Source organism: Somniosus microcephalus, chromosome 15 (genome assembly GCF_052327205.1).
Source record: "Somniosus microcephalus isolate GS21.2 chromosome 15, FLI_Smic_1.0, whole genome shotgun sequence".
In the NCBI taxonomy this organism is placed as follows: domain Eukaryota; kingdom Metazoa; phylum Chordata; class Chondrichthyes; order Squaliformes; family Somniosidae; genus Somniosus; species Somniosus microcephalus.
In genome coordinates, this window is record NC_141001.1 from 122,874,303 (window position 1) to 122,888,659 (window position 14,357).

Here is a 14,357-nt window from a genome sequence, read left to right on the forward strand (position 1 = left end):
CTCCCTCAGTACTGACCCTCCGACAGTGCGGCGCTCCCTCAGTAATGCCCCTCCGACAGTGCAGCGCTCCCTCAGTAATGCCCCTCCGACAGTGCAGCGCTCCCTCAGTACTGGTCCTCCGACAGTGCAGCGCTCCCTCAGTACTGGTCCTCCGACAGTGCAGCACTCCCTCAGTACCGCCCCTCCGACTGTGCAGCGCCCCCTCAGTACCGCCCCTCCGACAGTGCAGCGCTCCCTCAGTACTGCCCCTCTGACAGTGCGGCGCTTGCTCAGTGCTGCCCCTCCGACAGTGCAGCGCTCCCTCAGTACTGACCCTCCGACAGTGCGACGCTCCCTCAGTACTGCCCCTCCGACAGTGCGGCGCTCCCTAAGTACTGCCCCTCCGACAGTGCGGCGCTCCCTCAGTACTGCCCCTCTGACAGTGCCGCACTTCCTCAGTACTGCCCCTCTGACAGTGCAGCGCTTGCTCAGTGCTGCCCCTCCGACAGTGCAGCGCTCCCTCAGTACTGACCCTCTGACAGTGCGACGCTCCCTCAGTACTGCCCCTCCGACAGTGCGGCGCTCCCTAAGTACTGCCCCTCCGACAGTGCGGCGCTCCCTCAGTACTGCCCCTCTGACAGTGCCGCACTTCCTCAGTACTGCCCCTCTGACAGTGCAGCGCTCCCTCAGTACTGCCCCTCCGACAGTGCAGCGCTCCCTCAGTACTGGTCCTCCGACAGTGCGGCGCTCCCTCAGTACTGCCCCTCCGACAGTGCGGCGCTCCCTCATTACTGCCCCTCCGACAGTCAGGCGCTCCCTCAGTACTGCCCCTCCGGCAGTGCGGCGCTCCCTCAGTACTGCCTCTCCGACAGTGCGGCGCTCCCTCAGTACTGCCCCTCCGACAGTGCGGCGCTCCCTCAGTACTGACCCTCCGACAGTGCGGCGCTGCCTCAGCACTGCCCCTCCGACAGTGCAGCGCTCCCTCAGTAATGCCCCTCTGACAGTGCAGCGCTCCCTCATTAATGCCCCTCCAACAGTGCAGCGCTCCCTCAGTACCGGTCCTCCGACAGTGCAGCGCTCCCTCAGTACTGCCCCTCCGATAGTGCAGCGCTCCCTCAGTACTGCTCCTCCGACAGTGCAGCGCCAGTGCAGCGCTCCCTCAGTACTGCCCCTCCGACAGTGCGGCGCTCCCTCAGTACTGCCGCTCCGACAGTGCAGCGCTCCGTCAGAAATGCCCCTCCGACAGTGCAGCGCTCCCTCAGTACTGCTCCTCCGACAGTGCAGCGCTCCCTCAGTACTGCCCCTCCGACAGTGCGGCGCTCCCTCAGTACTGCCCCTCCGACAGTGCGGCGCTCCCTCAGTACTGCCCCTCCGACAGTGCGGCGCTCCCTCAGTACTGCCCCTCCGACAGTGCAGCGCTCCCTCAGTACTGCCCCTCCGACAGTGCAGCACTCCCTCAGTACTGCCCCTCCGACAGTGCGGCGCTCCCTCAGTACTGCCCCTCCGACAGTGCAGCGCTCCCTCAGTACTGCCCCTCCGACAGTGCAGCACTCCCTCAGTACTGCCCCTCCGACAGTGCGGCGCTCCCTCAGTACAGCCCCTCCGACAGTGCAGCGCTCCCTCAGTACTGCCCCTCCGACAGTGCAGCACTCCCTCAGTACTGCCCCTCCGACAGTGCAGCGCTCCCTCAGTACTGCCCCTCTGACAGTGCAGCACTCCCTCAGTACTGCCCCTCCGACAGTGCAGCGCTCCCTCAGTACTGCCCCTCCGACAGTGCAGCACTCCCTCAGTACTGCCCCTCCGACAGTGCGGCGCTCCCTCAGTACTGCCCCTCCGACAGTGCGGCCCTCCCTCAGTACTGCCCCTCCGACAGTGCGGCCCTCCCTCAGTACTGCCCCTCCGACAGTGTGGCGCTCCCTCAGTACTGCCCCTCCGACAGTGCAGCACTCCCTCAGTACTGCCCCTCCGACAGTGCAGCGCTCCCTCAGTACTGCCCCTCCGACAGTGCAGCACTCCCTCAGTACTGCCCCTCCGACAGTGCGGTGCTCCCTCAGTACTGCCCCTCTGACAGTGCAGCACTCCCTCAGTACTGCCCCTCCGACAGTGCAGCGCTCCCTCAGTACTGCCCCTCCGACAGTGCAGCACTCCCTCAGTACTGCCCCTCCGACAGTGCGGCGCTCCCTCAGTACTGCCCCTCCGACAGTGCGGCCCTCCCTCAGTACTGCCCCTCCGACAGTGTGGCGCTCCCTCAGTACTGCCCCTCCGACAGTGCAGCGCTCCCTCAGTACTGCCCCTCCGACAGTGCAGCGCTCCCTCAGTACTGCCCCTCCGACAGTGCGGCGCTCCCTCAGTACTGCCCCTCCGACAGTGCGGCGCTCCCTCAGTACTGCCCCTCCGACAGTGCAGCGCTCCCTCAGTACTGCCCCTCCGACAGTGCAGCGCTCCCTCAGTACTGTCCACTGAGCCATGGCTGGACACCCTACTAACAAGATTCAATCTTAATTAAGGAGGCTGGTTACTACAAAGTGAATAAATTATCTTTCTTTTTAGAACTCGTAGGAGTCGCTCTCAAATCTGTTATTTATTTTGTACGTTTTTTTAATGTAAGGAACAACTCGGGTAGTAATCCGTCCCAGGAGGTCGTTGGGGATCGCCGCGTCAGCCCAGGGACTGAAGCAGCGCCTCCAGCACCCGCAGTGAGTCTGCACTTTCCTCATCTACTCCTCAAAAGTGCGGACGAATACCAGGGCAACTTGATATAAATTCAGAATCTTTCAAATACTTCATCCTTGTTTGGAATATGGCCCCTGCGACCATCAGTTCCTGGAGGCTGCACTCTGAATTTCACAGGGACGGGAGCAATTTATTTAATCTGCTGATCTTTATCCGACAGCATACTTTGGCTTGATCATTGCCCACTGATCCTCATCGCTGCCTTTTACACTAACAACCCAAACAAAGCCAAATACTTTCATGACACAATGGTATGTCGAAGCATAGTTAGAATCTCAGAATCAAACAGCTCAGGAGGAGGCCATTCGGCCCACTGTGCCTGTGCCGGCTCTTTGAAAGAGCTCTCCAATTAGTCCCACTCCCCCGGTCTTTCCCCACAGCCCTGCTAATGTTTTCCCTTCCAGTATTTATCCAATTCCCTTTTGAAAGTTACTATTGAATCTGCGTCCTCCGCCCTTTCAGGCAGCGCAGTCCAGATTACAACAACTCGCTGCATAAAAAAAAAAATTCTCCTGATCTCCCCCTCTGGTTCTTTTGCCAATTATTTTAAATCTAGATGGATTTCCTGCAGGCTCTCTATTGTGTAAAGTAGGAGGCTGGAAAGGCAATGCCTGCAAAGCCTCCCATTGGCCTGAAGTTGGTGAACTCACTCTCCTGTAATCTACTGATTAACAAAGTACAATCTCCATTCGTTTGCAATCTAGAATTCAGCTGGGCTGATGAGGAAGGGTATAGAATCATAGGGTAGAAGCATAGAATGGTTACAGCACAGAAGGCGGCCATTTGGCCCGTCGAGCCCGTGCCGGCTCTCTGCAAGAGCACTTCAGCGAGTCCCACTCCCCCGCCCTTTCCCCGGAGCCCTGCAAATTTCTTTTCCTTCAGGTACTTATCCAATTCCCTTTTGAAAGCCACGATTGAATCTGCCTCCACCACCCTCAGGCAGTGCATTCCAGATCCTAACCACTCGCTGCATAAAAAAGTTTTTCCTCATGTCGCCTTTGGTTCCTCTGCCAATCACCTTAAATCTGTGTCCTCTGGTTCTCAACCCTTCCACCAATGGGAGCAGTTTCTCTCTCTCTACTCTGTCCAGACCCCTCATGATTTTGAACACCTCTATCAAATCTCCTCTCAACCTTCTCTGCTCTAAGGAGAACAACCCCAGCTTCTCCAGTCTATCCACGTAACTGAAGTCCCTCATCCCTGGAACCATTCTTGTAAATCTATGACACACAAGCATGAAAGGATGGGTTGACGACATAACCTTGTTTATGGTCCCTGCGCCAAATTTGCTGCTCCCGAGCCCAGTTATTGGATTGGATATCCTGTAGCTAGGCGGATAATTATTTGTTCCTTTCCTGGGTCTAAACGGATGCCAAATTTTGGTAGGCAGACTTTTATAGGCCCTGGAAGAGGATGCTTTGTAGATGTGTTCTCCGAAGAGCAACAGGTCCATGGGATACCAAGGAATGGGGCACCACTTTTAGTCTCCTGTGGATTGATTTTTTTCCCATCTTTCCAGCGTTGCAACTCGTTCTTCCCTGGGTGAAGAGGCAAGCACGAGATTTGCTTGTCTGCCTTCCTCCAATTCTGGCCTCTTGCGCATCCCTCGATTTCCATCGCTCCACATTGGCGGCCGTGCCTTCAGCTGCCTGGGCCCTGAGCTCTGGAATTCCCTCCCTAAACCTCTCCGCCTCTCTCTCCTCCTTTAAGACGCTCCTTAAAACCTGCCTCTTTGACCAAGCTTTTGGTCACCAGTCCTAATATCTCCTTATGTGGCTCAGTGTCAAATATTGTCTGATAATCGCTCCTGTGAAGCGCCTTGGGACATTTCACTACATTAAAGGCGCTGTATAAATGCAAATTGTTCTTGTTGTGTTGTTGTTGTGTAAAGTTCTGGGCACCGCAGCTTAGAAAGGATCTATTGGCCTTGGAAGGAGGGCAGCGCAGATTGACCAGAATGTTACCAGAGCTCCAAGGGTTAGATTATGAGGAGAGATTACATAAACTAGGCTTTTATTCCCAGGAATGTAGAAGGTTAAGGGGTGATTTAATTGAGGTTTTTAGGATTTTGAAAGGAATTGATGGGGTCGAGAGAGAGGAACTGTTTCCACTGGCGGGGGAGTTTAGGACAAGGGGACATGACCTTAAAATCAGAGCCAGGCCGTTCAGGAGAGAGGTTCGGAAACACTTCACACAAAGGCTGGTAGAAGTGTGGCACTCTCTTCCTCAGAAAGCAGTAGACAGTAGCTCAGTTAATAATTTTAAATCTGAGGTTGATAGATTTTTGCTAGTCAAGGATATAGAAGGATATGGAGCCAAGGAAGGTGGATGGAGTTAAGATACAGGTCAGCCATGATCTAACTGAATGGCAGAACAGGCTCGAGGGGCTGAATGGCCTCCTCCTGCTCCTATGTTCTGTGGAGGTATACCTGGCCTGGCTCGGGATGTTGCTCCCTATGTCTTCTCGCTCTCTCTCTCTCTCTCTCTGGTTTGTGCTTTTCACCTCCTTTCTGACCACATGATTAGAACATAAACCTTGCAGAACAGGAAACAACAGGAGGAGGCCATTCAACCCCTCGATCCTGTTCCACCATTCAATCAGATCATGTCTGATCTGTATTTTAACTCCATCTCCCCGCCTTGGTTCCGTAACCCTTAATACCCTTACCCAACAAAAATCTATCAATCTCAGTTTTAACATTTTCAATTGACCCCCAGCTTTTTGGGGGGGAGAGTTCCAGATTTCCACCACCCTTGTGTGAAGAAGTGCTTCCTGACATCACCCCTGAACGGCCTGGCTCTAATTTTAAGGTTATGCCCCCCTTGTTCTGCACTCCCCCCACCAGAGGTATTATTTATCTCTTTCTACCCTATCAACTCCTTTAATCATCTTAACCACCTCGATTAGATCACCCCTTAATCCTCTATTGTTGCGGGAGGGGGGCTAGTCGACTGCACAGAACAATGCGGTACATGGGACTCGCTAGATAATAAAAGACCAAGGTCCATCTAGTTCATCGTCCACCATCCTGGTAGTCCCACGATACGGCAATAATGGAGCTGTTGACTAAGCAGAATTCTGAAAATGACTGAGTAACCAAAAAGGGAACTCGAAAATAAGGGGTTCTTGGAAATCGCATTTCCATTGTGTTTATTTTAATTGGAACATGAGGTCTGGAGTCTGTCTTCAGTCAGGGTGCCTGAATGTTCAAACAATGCGCTTTAACCTGGGTTTGACAGGCCTTCCCTCTTGTATACACACAGCCATCCGAAGACGAAGATTGGGCCGAGCGCTCCTCTCTGCGAGCGTTGCTCAGCCGTTTCGCTTTACCAGGGCTCGACCCCTCTTGCCGTTCCGTCGGCTCTCTGACTCGCAGTCCGCATTGTATCGTACCCCCCACCATGCCCACCCTGCCCGAGGAGGAGGAAGGAGCCGAGGACCAGGACAGAATGCAGAGTTCTTCATTCAGTGTAAGAAACGACTTGCTGCAGAATTGCACCTGTGTTTTTTCAATGTCCAAGGTCGGTGTTTTCTTCTAAGACAGCTTCCTGCGTTGTCTGTCTCCCAGCTTGAATATATCACATAAAACAGCTGCTAATTATCTGGATAGGCAATGGGCTGAGATTAGAAGAATAAGTACAGAGCGATAAAGGGTGGCGGGGGGGGGGAGCGGGCAGTGATTTTAACTCCCGGGTGGCAAAGCGGCCTAGCGAGTGGCCAGCTGTCAAGGAGTTTAACATGCCAATTGCCCACCACCTAATCAAAGTGGGCAACAAGTGGTGGAAAGTCCAGCCCAAGGTAATTCCGGGATGGCAATGAAGTACTTTTTGAAGTGTAGTCACTGTTGTAATGTAGAAAACACAGCAGCCGATTTGCACACAGCAAGCTCCTGCAAACAGCAATGTGATAATGACCAGATAATCTGTTTAGTGATGTTGATTGAGGGATAAATATTGGCCTCAGGACACCAGGGAGAACTCCCCTGCTCTTCTTCAAAATAGTAGCCATGGGATCTTTTACGTCCACCTGAGAGAGCAGACGGGCCCTCGGTTTAACGTCTCACCCGAAAGACAGCACCTCGGACACTGCAGCACCCCCTCAGTACTGCACTGGCGTGTCAGCCTAGATTATGGGCTCAAGTCTCTGGAGTGGGACTTAAACCCGCGACCTTGTGACTGAGAGGTGAGCGTGCTACCAGTGAGCCAAGACTGACCTATCTGATCAGTTTGTTTCAACGTTCAGCAAAACCACATCTAAACTGTGTACTTTGACAATGTGCGGTCCGATTACAGCACTTATTACTCATCAACCAAGCAGTCCCCACCTTAGCCCAGCGGACACAGGAATGCACTGAGCGACTCTTTGAAAGAAAGGCGCCCAATATGTGCTGACCTTAACAGTCAGTTAAGGCTGTTAACTCTCCACTTGCCTGGATGAGTGCTGCTCCAACAACACTCAAGAAGCTCAACACCATCCAGGACAAAGCAGCCCACTTGATCAGCACCCCATCCACCACCTTAAACATTCACTCCCTCCACCACCAGCGCACTGTGGCTGCAGTGTGTACCATCTACAAGATGCACTGCAGCAACTCGCCAAAGCTCCTTCAACAGCACCTCCTAAACCCGCGACCTCTTCCACCTAGAAGGACAAGGGCAGCAGGCGCATGAGAACACCACCGCCTCCAAGTTCCCCTCCAAGTCACACACCATCCTGACTTGGAAATATATCGGCCGATCCTTCATCGTTGCTGGGTCAAAATCCTGGAACTCCCTCCCTAACAGCACAGTGGGAGCACCTTCACCACACGGACTGCAGCGGTTCAAGAAGGCGGCTCACCACCACCTTCTCAAGGGCAACTAGGGATGGGCAATAAATGCTGGGCCTTGGCAGCGACGCCCACATCCCAAGAATGAATAAATTTAACAAAAAGCCAGATGAGGGACATTACCAGAATAAGAGCAGAGTTAGAGCAGCCAGGGTCCGTTTACACCAGAATTTTCCAGCATTACTGCTCGCAGGCTTCCTGGGTCTTGGGTAAATATGTCAATCAAGCGTGACTCTCAGGAAACTGAGCTAAGAATGTTGTGCAGATAGTCTCCTCAACTTTCCAGACTGTTATCAGTGAATGAGGATCAACATTGTGTGTGGCAGTCCTTAAAGTGGAGATTGGTGAATGAGTACATACTCCGTGTAAAGCACTGATGTTTATCTTGTTGCATGCCCCACATCAGCGTGTCTTAAATCATTCTGACCCTTTTATAGATAACCCCTGGTGAAGAGGCATCCACAACTCCTTCCTTTCAAAGAAAGACCTTTCATTTATACAGTGCCTTTCACCACCTCAGGACGTCCCAAAGAGCTTTACAGCCAATGAAGTACTTTTTGAAGTGTAGTCACTGTTGTAATGTAGGAAATGCGGCAGACAATTTGCCAGCAAGATCCCACAAACAGCAATGTGATAATGACCAGATAATCTGTTTTAGTGATGTTGATTGAGGGATAAATATTGGCCCCAGGACACCAGGGAGAACTCCCCTGCTCTTCTTCGAAATAGTGCCATGGGATCTTTTACGTCCACCTGAGAGAGCAGACGGGGCCTCGGTTTATAATCTCATCTGAAAGACGGCACCTCCGACAGTGCGGTGCTCCCTCAGTACCGCACTGGAGTGTCAGCCTGGATCTTGTGCTCAAGTCTCTGGAGTGGGACTTGAACCCACGACCTTCTGACTCAACGGCGAGAGAGAGTGCGACCCACTGAGCCACAGCTGACAATCATGTCTCAACGGTTGCACTTTGACCCAAGAATTTAATTGTTGAGTTCCTGTTAAGAAAATCCACTTTGAGTGGTGACAAGATCCTAGAAGAATGGAATTTTGTTTTAATTTGTAACGTGCACTGCCAGGGTTGCAAAGAGGAAGAAGTCTGAGTGAATAAGGGAAGGCACAGTTAGCTCAGTTAGTCGCACTCTGATCTCGGAGTCGGCAGGTTGTTGCTTCGAGCCCCACTTCAGGACACTGGGCTGCATAATCCAGGCCCACAGTTCAGTGCAGCACGGAGGGAGCATTATTAAAGGTGCTATGTTTCGGATGAGACTTTGAACCAAGATCCCATTCCTGTGTTCAAGAGGACGTTAAAGACCCCTATTCATAGAAACATAGAAGATAGGAGCAGGAGTAGGCCATTCGGCCCCTCGAGCCTGCTCCGCCATTCAATGCGATCATGGCTGATCATCCAAATTCAGAACCCTGTCCCTGCTTTCTCCCCATATCCCTTGATCCCTTTAGCCTCAAGAAATATATCCAACTCCTTCTTGAATATATTTAATGAATTGGCCTCAACTGCCTTTTGTGGTAGAGAATTCCACAGGTTCACCACTCTCTGGGCGAAGAAATTCCGCCTCATCTCTGTCCTAAATGGCTTACCCCTTATCTTTAGACTGTGACCCCTGGTTCTGGACTCCCCTGCCATCGGGAACATCCTTCCTGCATCTAGTCTGTCCAGTCCTGTTAGAATTTTATAAGTTTCAATGAGATCCCCTCTCATTCTTCTAAACTCCAGCGAATATAAGCCTAATCGACCCAATCTCTCCTAATAAATCATTCCTACCACCCCAGGTATCAGTCTGGTGAATCTTTGCTGCACTCCCTCCATGGCAAGAACATCCTTCCTCAGATAAGGCGACCAAAACTGCACACAATACTCAAGGTGTGGTCTCACCAAGGCCCTGTACAACTGCAGCAAGACATCCTTGCTCCTGTACTCGAATCCTCTCGCTATGAAGGCCAACATACCATTTGCCTTCTTAACCGCCTGCTGCACCTGCATGCTTACCTTCAGCGACTGGTGCATCAGGAAACCCAGGTCTCATTGCACTTCCCCTTCTCCCAATCTATTGCCATTCAGATAATAATCTGCCTTCCTGTTTTTGCCACCAAAGTGGATAACCTCACATTTATCCACATTATACTGCATCTGCCATGCATCTGCCCAATCACCCAACCTGTCCAAATCATACTGGAGTTTCTCGGCATCCTCCTCACAGCACACACACCCACCCAGCTTTGTGTCGTCTGCAAACGTGGAGATATTACATCTAGTTCCCTCATCTAGATCATTAATATATATTGTGAATAGCTGGGGTCCTAGGACCAATCCCTGCGGTGGTCACTGCCTACCACTCGGAAAAAGACCCGTTCATTCCAACTCTTTGCTTTCTGTCTGCCAACCAGTTCTCTATCCAAGTCAATACCTTGCCCCCAATCCCATGTGCTTTAACTTTACACGCTAATCTCTTATGCGGGACCTTATCGAAAGCCTTCTGAAAGTCCATCCACTGGTTCTTCCTTATCTATTCTACCAGATACATCCTCAAAAAATTCCAGTAGATTAGTTAAGCACGATTTACCATTTGTAAATCCATGTTGACTTTGTCTGATCCTGTCACTGTTTTCCAAGTGCTCTGCTATTACATCTTTTATAATGAAGATTGCCGAATTCTTCCGGTGGACCTGACCAAAATTCCTCTCTCGACTCATTTCTGTTTGTGGGATCTTGCTGTGCTTGCAGTGTTTCACTACAAAAACAACAGTGACTGCCCTTCAAAAAGTAATTGATTGTATGTGAAGCATTTGGGACGTCCTGAGAGAGGTGAGATGGCGGCCTATAAACGCAAGTCTTTTGCTCTGTAGCCAATAGGAGAAAGAGAAGATTATGGAAAGTGTGGAGTTTCACAGTGAATGAAAGCAGGAGGAGTCTTGATTTTGAAACAGGGAGCGGGATGTGCATGCAGAGTGGCAGATTTATAGCTTAGGAGGAACATTCGAGGTAGCAATAAAATAGGAAGGGACTGCAATGGAGGGGGAGTGTTAGGAATTTCAGTCTCCACTGGATAGTCTCTTGGGTTCAGCCTTACTGGTGCTCCCGTAAGTGATCCCATGTCCCTTACGATCAGGAGTTTGCCTTTACTAATAATTGTTATAAATCTCATCATCATAAAGAAACTACTCATGAAATAACACTGGACGGCCAGCTGGTGGCGCCGTCCAAGGAGTATAAATACTCGGGCGTGCCCAGGGACATTTTGTAAACAGGAACTAGTGAAGTACAACTGTACCTCCATGTTCTGAAACAAGTTGATTAAAGCCTTGCTTTATACTCAAACCAAGTGTGTAGTGAGTTTTATTACGTCACTAATATCTAGTCCTACAATTTTAAAACCCAGGACCATATAGAATTAAACCCTTCGTTACATGAACTGGATCCTGTTCCAATCTTTAGTGAGACTCGGCTGTTTCTAAATCAAAAGGCAGATTTATTTTGCAAACAGTAAGTGAAGAAACATTATCACATTTGATAGTAAATCCCACTTTACTTCAACTTAATTCTTGTAACGCTCTCTTAACAGAGAAAATAACGAGCACACCGCCTTGCCCCCGTTAGTAGATTAACAGTAAAACGAGGGTATCCTAACTGCAGCCTGACATCTGACTCCTAGCAATCCGTCTCCTGAAGCCCAGTTTTGGCTGTCCTTCTATTTACGTATGAACATACGAAATTGGTGGGCAGGAAAAGACCAGCTGGTCCAGCGAGCCTGTCCCACACCATGATTGGAGCATTGCGACTAAACTCTTCCACCACCCACCCCGCAACCCCACCCACCCCGCACCCCCACCCACCTCGCACCCCCACCCACCTCGCACCCCCACCCACCTCGCACCCCCACCCACCTCGCACCCCCACCCACCTCGCACTCCCACCCACCTCACAACCCCACCCACCTCGCACCCCCACCCACCTCGCACCCCCACCCACCTCGCACCCCCACCCACCTCGCACCCCCACCCACCTCGCACTCCCACCCACCTCACAACCCCACCCACCTCGCACAACCACCCACCTCGCACCCCCACCCACCTCGCACCCCCACCCACCTCGCACCCCCACCCACCTCGCACCCCCACCCACCCTGCACACCCACCCACCCTGCACACCCACCCACCCCGCACCCCCACCCACCTCGCACCCCCACCCACCTCGCACCCCCACTCGCCCCCAGCCACTCATGCAATCTCTCGGAAGAGGCAAAAAAACTCCCAGAAAAACCCAGGGCCAATAAGGGGAAAAAGTACTCTGGCAGATTCCTCTCCGACCCCCTCGGGCGATGGAAACTGGTCCAGGAGATCACACGGACTGAGTGTTGTCTCTAAAGACGCTGACCTTCTATTCAATGCAATCTTGGCCCCAGTCAGGAAGCAGTCCAGCCCCCCCTCGAAGGTGTACAGAGAGTCAGCCCCCACCGCAACAGCATTCGCCGCGCCAGCCCCCGCCGCACCAGCCCCCGCCGCACCAGCACCCACCGCACCAGCCCCCACCGCACCAGCACCCACCGCACCAGCCCCACCGCACCAGCCCCCACCACACCAGCCCCCGCCGCACCAGCCCCACCGCACCAGCCCCCACTGCACCAGCCCCCGCTGCACCAGCACCCACCGCACCAGCACCCACCGCACCAGCACCCACCGCACCAGCCCCCGCCACACCAGCACCCACCGCACCAGCCACCACCGCACCAGCCCCCGCCGCACCAGCCCCCACCGCACCAGCACCCACCGAACCAGCCCTCACCGCACCAGCACCCACCGCACCAGCCCCACCGCACCAGCCCCCACCGCACCAGCACCCACCGCACCAGCCCCACCGCACCAGCACCCACCGCACCAGCCCCCACCGCACCAGCACCCACCGAACCAGCCCTCACCGCACCAGCACCCACCGCACCAGCACCCACCGCACCAGCACCCACCGAACCAGCCCTCACCGCACCAGCCCCACCACACCAGCCCCCACCGCACCAGCCCCCACCGCACCAGCCCCCACCGCACCAGCACCCACCGCACCAACACCCACCGCACCAACACCCACCGCACCAACACCCACCGCACCAGCCGCAACACATTCCTGAGGCTTGCTGCTCTCTGGGAAATGAAGAATCGCCCAACATCCGGTCTGTTCCCACTCTTACACAGTTTAATCTCCTGTCCCCTGGTCCAATTCCCAATCTGTTAAACTGGAATAATCTATCAATCGGGACGCTATCCAACCCTTCAGTTATTGTATAGATCTCTATCAGGTCGCCTCTCAGCCTACGCTGCTCTAAAGTAAATGGACCCAGGTCCTGGAGTCTGTCTGAGTAGCTGAGGTTTTTTAAGCTAGGAATCATTCTCGTCTCTCTCCTTTGGACCCCTACACCACATTGTCCCAGTTGATGGCCCTGTACTGACCAAAAGACTCTGGGAAACGAATTGACCCTGAACTTAGGGAGGCAGCTGTCTCTCTTCAGGACTGTCTGCCTGGCCAGATCCTGAACGTGTGTTACTTTGTTCCCCTACTTGTTGTTTTATATCAGGACAGGAAGCCAAGAGCTTGACTTCTGATCTTTGCCCAGATCTCCGGGTCTGGGGGGGCGGTTGGCAGTTGACCTGCCAATCGGATCGAACTACCACCCTCCTAATACCATAGCAAAATACTGCAGATGCTGGAAATCCAAAATAACAACAGAAAACGCTGGAAAAACTCAGCAGGCCAGGCAACATCTGTGGAGAGAGAAATAGAGTCAACGTTTCGGGTCGAAACCCTTCGTCAGGACTGAGAAAAAAAGGCAGGAAATGAAACAGATTAAAAGGCCAGTTTGGGGGCTGGGAAATGGGGGAGGGGATGAAAGAACAAAAGGGAAGGTCTGAGAGGTGAAGAGACATTAAGAGATATTCAAGGTGAGACGAGATGGTAATAGGACAGGTAAAGAGGCGAAAGACGGCTCGAGATGAAGTGTGAAATGCGCTGGCAGAGTGAGAGACAGCTGCCGTGTGGGAGAGAGAGAAAGGAAAAGGCACAAACCAAAGGTGTGGATAAAAAATATATAAACCACCCTCCTAACCCGACTGAGCTCGAGTGAGCAGGTCCACTCCAGCATCCCGTATGTGAACCTTTACTGCGACGAGTTCCACGAACATCCATTGCCTCGAACAATCGGAATGGACGCTACATTGGAATTCTAGTCCACACCCCCAGCGTCAGTTCATTGTAATCGTTTGTCGGCTGAACTTAACTGAATAATAATAATGCTTTAATATAAATGCTTCTGTGTCCGAACGAGTCCGAAACCCTGAAACATGACAGTGAGGTTAAAGGCTAAAGCTGAGCCTGAGATTGAATATCGAGCTCTTTGCTGTATCTGAGCCAAGGGAGGTGTCTCGCTGGAGAGCTTGGAGTCATTGAGGGGAGGATAAGTGCTTGGCCTCAGACCAAGCTTCTCGGAGGCAGCGATAAGACCGGAGGAGGTTTCATTTGAGATCCAAAGAGATAGCGAGCCAATGAATGATGAGTGTGAACAGTTTGTGCCAGTAGGGAGATTCCATCATCACGGAACTTTGTGTTCTGGGAAGGGAGAAGGGTCACCAAGTCAACGGCCTTTCTGCTTTCTTGTTTTTAAACTTTCTTCTTAAATTATAATGTGCAGGGCTGTGGGGAAAGAGCAAGGGGGAGTGGGACTAATTGGAGATCTCTTTCAAAGAGCCGGCACAGGCCCGATGGGCTGAATTGTCTCCTTCTGTGCTGTCTGATCCTATGGTTTCACAACACATGA

The 14,357-nt window shown here is 52.5% G+C and overlaps 1 protein-coding gene across 6 annotated transcripts in view; it reads left to right on the forward strand.

The window, feature by feature from the left end:
* The window catches only part of LOC147107204 (inositol 1,4,5-triphosphate receptor associated 1-like), a 251,510-nt gene that overhangs the window by 84,516 nt on the left and 152,637 nt on the right, over positions 1 to 14,357 (forward strand). For 5 of the 6 annotated variants that reach the window (XM_086008386.1, XM_086008381.1, XM_086008387.1 and 2 more), the window contains exons 4-5: positions 2,588 to 2,675; positions 5,977 to 6,183. In XM_086008386.1, the coding sequence (XP_085864512.1) occupies positions 6,115 to 6,183 (69 nt within the window). In that variant the 5' untranslated portion in view covers positions 2,588 to 2,675; positions 5,977 to 6,114. The remainder of the gene's footprint in view (positions 1 to 2,587; positions 2,676 to 5,976; positions 6,184 to 14,357) is intronic. The other variant, XM_086008385.1, reaches the window with a different exon arrangement.